Below are 6207 nucleotides of genomic sequence, written 5' to 3' on the forward strand. Positions count from 1 at the left end.
GTTTCATCCATCTTGTCTAATTGGGTGGCTGTATATATATGGGCCACATGTGGGCAGGCTCTGAATGGGTGTCCCTTCAGTCTCTAATCTTTAATCTTCAGTCTTTAATCTTTGCCTTTCTCTTCCCTGCCAAGGGTATTCTTGTTCCCCTTTTAAAGAAGGAGTGAAGCATTCACATTTTGATCATCCGTCTTGAGTTTCATTTGTTCTAGGCATCTAGGGTAATTCAGGCATTTGGGCTAATAGCCACTTATCAATGAGTGCATACCATGTATGTCTTTCTGTGATTGGGTTAGCTCACTCAGGATGATATTTTCCAGTTCCAACCATTTGCCTACGAATTTCATAAAGTCGTTGTTTTTTATAGCTGAGTAATATTCCATTGTGTAGATGTACCACATTTTCTGTATCCATTCCTCTGTTGAAGGGCATCTGGGTTCTTTCCAGCTTCTGGCTATTATAAATAAGGCTGCGATGAACATAGTGGAGCACGTGTCTTTTTTATATGTTGGGGCATCTTTTGGGTATATGCCCAAGAGAGGTATAGCTGGATCCTCAGGCAGTTCAATGTCCAATTTTCTGAGGAACCTCCAGACTGATTTCCAGAATGGTTGTACCAGTCTGCAATCCTACCAACAATGGAGTAGTGTTCCTCTTTCTCCCCATCCTCGCCAGCATCTGCTGTCACCTGAGTTTTTGATCTTAGCCATTCTCACTGGTGTGAGGTGAAATCTCAGGGTTGTTTTGATTTGCATTTCCCTGATGACTAAAGATGTTGAACATTTCTTTAGGTGTTTCTCAGCCATTCGGCATTCCTCAGCTGTGAATTCTTTGTTTAGCTCTGAACCCCATTTTTTAATAGGGTTATTTATCTCCCTGCGGTCTAACTTTTTGAGTTCTTTGTATATTTTGGATATAAGGCCTCTATCTGTTGTAGGATTGGTAAAGATCTTTTCCCAATCTGTTGGTTGCCGTTTTGTCCTAACCACAGTGTCCTTTGCCTTACAGAAGCTTTGTAGTTTTATGAGATCCCATTTGTCGATTCTTGATCTTAGAGCATAAGCCATTGGTGTTTTGTTCAGGAAATTTTTTCCAGTGCCCATGTGTTCCAAATGCTTCCCTAGTTTTTCTTCTATTAGTTTGAGTGTGTCTGGTTTGATGTGGAGGTCCTTGATCCACTTGGACTTAAGCTTTGTCTGTACAGCATTTTATTCATTAATGATTAATGATTGAACTGAGGAATACCAAATGTCTGAGAAGCACCTTAAGAAATGTTCAACATCCTTAGTCATCAGGGAAATGCAAATCAAAACAACCGTGAGATCCACCTCACAGCAGTCAGAATGGCTAAGATAAAAAACTCAGGTGACAATAGATACTGGTGAGGATGTGGAGAAATAGGAACACTCCTTCATTGCTGGTGGGATTGCAAGGTGGTACAACCACTCTGGAAATCAGTCTGGAGGTTCCTCAGAAAATTAGGCATAGTACTACCTGAGGACCCAGCTATACTCCTGGTCATACACCCAATGGAAGCTCCAACATATTCCAAGGATACATGCTCCACTATGTTCGTAGCAGCCTTATTTATAATAGCCAGAAGCTAGAAAGAACCCAGATGTCCTTCAGCAGAGGAATGGATACATAAAATGTGGTACATTTTCACAATAGAGTACTACCTACCTATTAAAAACAATGATTACATGAAATTCTTAGGCAAATACATGGGACTAGAAAATATCATCCTGAGTGAGGTAACCCAGTCACAAAAGAGCACACATGGTATGTACTCACTGATAAATGGATATTAGCCCAAATGCTTGGAATACCTATGGAGAAATTCACAGATCATATGAAGCTCAATAAGAAGACCAAAAATGCGGATGCTTCATTCCTTTTTAGAAGGGAGAACAAAATACTCATGGGAGGAAATACCAGGGTAAAGAGTGGAACAGAGACTGAAGAAAAGGTCATACAGAGACTGCCCCATATAGAGATCCATCCCACATACAGCTACCAAACCCAGTCACTATTGCTGATGCCAAGAAGTGCTTGCTGACAGGAGCCAGATATGGGTGTCCCCTGAGAGGCTCCACTGGAGCCCTATTGATACAGATGAGAATAGTTGCACCTAACCATTGGACTGACCAAGGGCACCCCAATGGAGGGGTTTGAGACTGAAGGAGATGAAGGGGTTGGCAACCACATAAGAAGAACAATATTAACCAACCAGATCCCACCAGAGGTCCCAGGGACTAAACCACCAACCAATTAGTACACATGGAGGGACCCATGGCTCCCACCAAAAATGTAACAGAGGATGGCCTTGTTCAGCATCAATAGGAGAAGCTCTTGGTCCTGTGAATGCTCATTTCCCCAGTGTAGGGGAATGCCAGGGTGTTGAGGTGGGTGTGGGTGGGTTGGAGTGGGAGCATCTTCATACAAGCAGGGGTAGCGGGGACGAAGTATGGGATAAGGAGGGAAGGGGATAACATTTGAAATGTAAATATGTAAAATATCCAAAAACCTTTAAAAATGGTTAATGATCGAGGTGGGAGGTTCCATCCCACTGTGGGTGGTGCTATTCCTGGGATGTCGTCCTGAGTAGTAGGAGGCAGAAAGTCAAGAAAGCTATGGAAAGCAAGGCAGTAAAGTATGCTCCTTCATGGTCTGCCTCTAGTTTCCTGCTTTAATATCTTGTCTTTGTTCTACAGAATGATGGATTAAAATCATATAGAAAGTAATCCTTCTCTTTCCTCAATTGCTTTTGGTCATGGGGTTTACTAGACCATTGTCTTCTTCTATTTGTTTCATGAAACAACGATCGTACTATGTATCGAAGCTCCCTTGAAATTCTGATCCTTCAGTCCTACCTTTCAAGTTCTCAGATTATAGGAATGGTTTAAGTTGTTTAATTCTATATTTTTACTTTTTATTTTTCATAATTGTACATATTTGTAGATACGTGGTGACATTCACTATATGAATACAATGCATATACTTTTATGTAATTGTCATAAATATTATTAAAATGTTTGTCTTAGTTTTTTAAAATTTATTTATTTGTTTTTACACTCCAGATTTTATTCCCCTCCTGGCCCATCCCCCAACTGTTCCACATCCTATACCTCCTCCCTGCACCCCCAGTTTCTACAAGGATATATCCACTGCACCTCAACAGATCTCTAACGTTCCTGGGGCCTCCCATCTCTTGAGGGTTTGGTGCATCTTCTCTGACTGAACAAGACCCAGGAGTCCTCTGTTGTATATGTGTTGGAGCCCTTATCTGTCTTATTTTTTAGGTTGTGAAAATTCAAAATCTTGGCTCTTTTGTCTGAAATAGAATTAATGCTTCTCAGACATATTATATTATTATACTATCAAACATTTATGTTGAGTACCTATCCAACTGCACCCTCTGTAAACACTAACCGCATTGCTTCTCCTTATACTTCCTAGTCTCTGCAAAGCATCATCCTAAGCATTTTTTAAAAGAACACTTTCTACACATAAGTGATAACATGCAGAATTTGTTATGTCCCATAACTGACATATTTTACTTCATAAAATGTTTTTCCATGTTGTTTATGTTGCTATAAAAGGCACAATTAATCATTCTTGTGTTTGAATAATATTCACATATATATGTGTATATATATATGTATATATATACATAGGTATGAAGTCAATATGTATTTGAATATATGTGTATGTGGTTAAATGTGTTTTGGTTGCTTAAAATTCAAATTTTTATGTTTTTAAAATCTTCTGCAGGGCATGTTTCATATCTCTGTTCCTCAGACTGTATATCACAGGATTAAGGAGTGGAGTACCCACAGAATAAAACAGAGTCACAAGCTTCTGCTTTCCAGCTGCATGCTCAGATGTCGGGCTCACATACATTATCATCACTGAACCGTAAAAGAGTGAAACTACTGTGAGATGAGAACCACAAGTGGAGAAGGCCTTTTTTTGTCCATCTCTTGAAGGAACTCTAAACACAGCTCTCAAGACCAATATATAAGTTCCCATGATGAAGAGAAAAGGAATAAACAGGAGAAGAGATGTTGTAATTGTCCAGAAAAACTCCATCAATGGGGCTCTGGAACAGGCAAGGGCCAACAGGGGGCCTGGGTCACACAGGAAGTGGTCTATAATTCTGGACCCACAGAAGGACATCTGGGAGATGATGGTGATGGGAACAGGGAACCAGAGGAAACCAAGCACCCAGCAACTGATCACAAGGATGTTGCAGAGGCGCCTAGTCATGAGGGCAGGGTAATGTAGAGGCCTGCAGATGGCAAGGTAGCGATCAAATGCCATGACTGCCAGGAAAAAGCACTCTGTAGAACCCAAGGAGAAGAAGAAATAGAACTGCAGGAAGCACCCAGAGAAAGAGATGACTTTGGTGTCAGAAAGGAAGTTGGCTAACATGTTGGGGACTGTGGAGGTGACATACCATATCTCCAGGAAGGAGAAGTTGGCCAGCAGGAGGTACATGGGGGTGTGGAGTCTCTGATCACAGCACACAGCACAGATGATGGATGCGTTGCCCATGAGGGTAAGGAGGTAGACAATGGAGAAGAGGACAAAGAGGAGAATTTGCTCCTCCCTGGAGCAGGGGAAGCCCAAGAGGATGAAACCAGTGATGGTGCTGGAGTTTATGGTGCTGCTGAAGGCTTTCATCTATCTGTGACCTGTGAAAGCACCAGAAAATTTTGAGTATTCTAGAAATAGCTGAGGGAGTTTAATTTTTGTCCAAACAGCAAACAGAATAGTTTGCTCATCGTCTCAATATTTAATTGAATTTTTACAGCTTTCTAGGTATTTTTCTAAGTCCTAGATATTCAGAAGTGAGCAGAAATGTTTAAACCTGCATTCTGTGCTGCATAACTAGCCACTTCTCTTTCTCTTCCATTGATATAAATAGATTAGGTTGACTATTTCTTCATCAGACACAATTGTAAGCAAGGTTGATGGAACTGGAATATCAAAGAATTTTGTTTTGGGTGTAATGGAAGATATGCATGACTCTTATATTTAGAAATATCTGGGTGTTAGAGAAATGAATGAAAGCTACACATGGCTGTGCATACTTCTAACCCCAGTACTTGCGAGATGGAAGCAGGAATGTTAGTGCTAAAGGGTATTGTCAACCGTATAATAAGTTTGAGACGAGTTTGGGCTCCATGTGATCCTGTTTCATAGAAACAAACAAAAGCAAACAAACATTTTGTAGTATTCATTAAATAGTCAGCTGGTGCATTTGTTCTTAGATGAGTTATTGGATACTGTTTGTGGGAAAAATATGAGAGTGATGGGTCACAGTTGTAGCTCAGTGGAAGAACACCCACCAAACCCCCATTAACTCCTGGCTTGATCCACACAACTGCCAAAACAAGAAATGGAATTTTAGTGTTATCTAAGATATTATTGGAGAATAACTGTATTTCAGGATAATCTTTTTTTTCAAAATTTTATTGGTTATTGTATTTATTTACATTTCAAAAGTTACCTCCCCTTCCTGGTTTCCCCTATGAAAGCCCCCTATCCTACTCCCTTCCCCTGCTTCTATGAGGGTGCTCTCCCACCAACCTACCTACTCCTGCCTCACTGCCCTAGCATTCACCTACACTGGGGTATCAAGCCTTCACAGGACCAAGGGACCATGGCTTCTCCCATGTATGCCATATAAGGTCATCTTGTACATATGCATCTACATATGCAGCTGGAGCCATGGGTCCCTCCATGCATATTCTTTGGTTGCTGGTTTAGTCCCTTGAAGCTCTGGGGGAGCCTCTCTGGTGACACCCATATCAGACTCCTGCCAACAAGAACTTCCTGCATCAGCAATAGTGTCTGGGTTTGGTGTCTGCATGTGGGATGGGTCCCCAGGTGGGGTAGTCTCTGGATGGCCTTTCCGTCAGTCTCTGCTTCACTTTTTGTGCCTGTATTTCCTTTAGACAGAAACGATTCTGAGTTAAAATTTTGAGAAGGGTGGGTGGACCCACCCCACAACTAAGGGCCTTCCCTAACCTCTGGATATGATGTCTACAGGTTCTCTCTTCCCTTTGTTGGGTGTAAGTCATTGTTTTAAGTAACAAATTCATGCATAAATCCATCAATTTTTCTAATGGCAATTTACAAATAACTGGAATTTAATACATAGGTAAAGTTAAATTTAATAGCAATAATCAAATGAAGTTG

At 41.0% G+C, this 6207-nt stretch overlaps 1 protein-coding gene across 1 annotated transcript; it reads right to left on the minus strand.

The window, feature by feature from the left end:
- Positions 1-3750: 3750 nt before the first annotated feature.
- LOC116913706 (olfactory receptor 11G2-like) lies at positions 3751-4707 on the minus strand. The gene has a single exon (XM_032918001.1). The coding sequence runs from the start codon at positions 4684-4686 to the stop codon at positions 3751-3753; it is 936 nt and encodes a 311-aa protein (XP_032773892.1). The 5' UTR covers positions 4687-4707.
- Positions 4708-6207: the final 1500 nt, after the last annotated feature.

Source organism: Rattus rattus, chromosome 12 (genome assembly GCF_011064425.1).
Source record: "Rattus rattus isolate New Zealand chromosome 12, Rrattus_CSIRO_v1, whole genome shotgun sequence".
NCBI lineage: Eukaryota > Metazoa > Chordata > Mammalia > Rodentia > Muridae > Rattus > Rattus rattus.

What these genes read in the sequence shown, in the direction of transcription:
- LOC116913706 (XM_032918001.1), bottom strand. Translation starts at nt 4,686, where the DNA reads ATGAAAGCCTTCAGCAGCACCATAAACTCCAGCACCATCACTGGTTTC.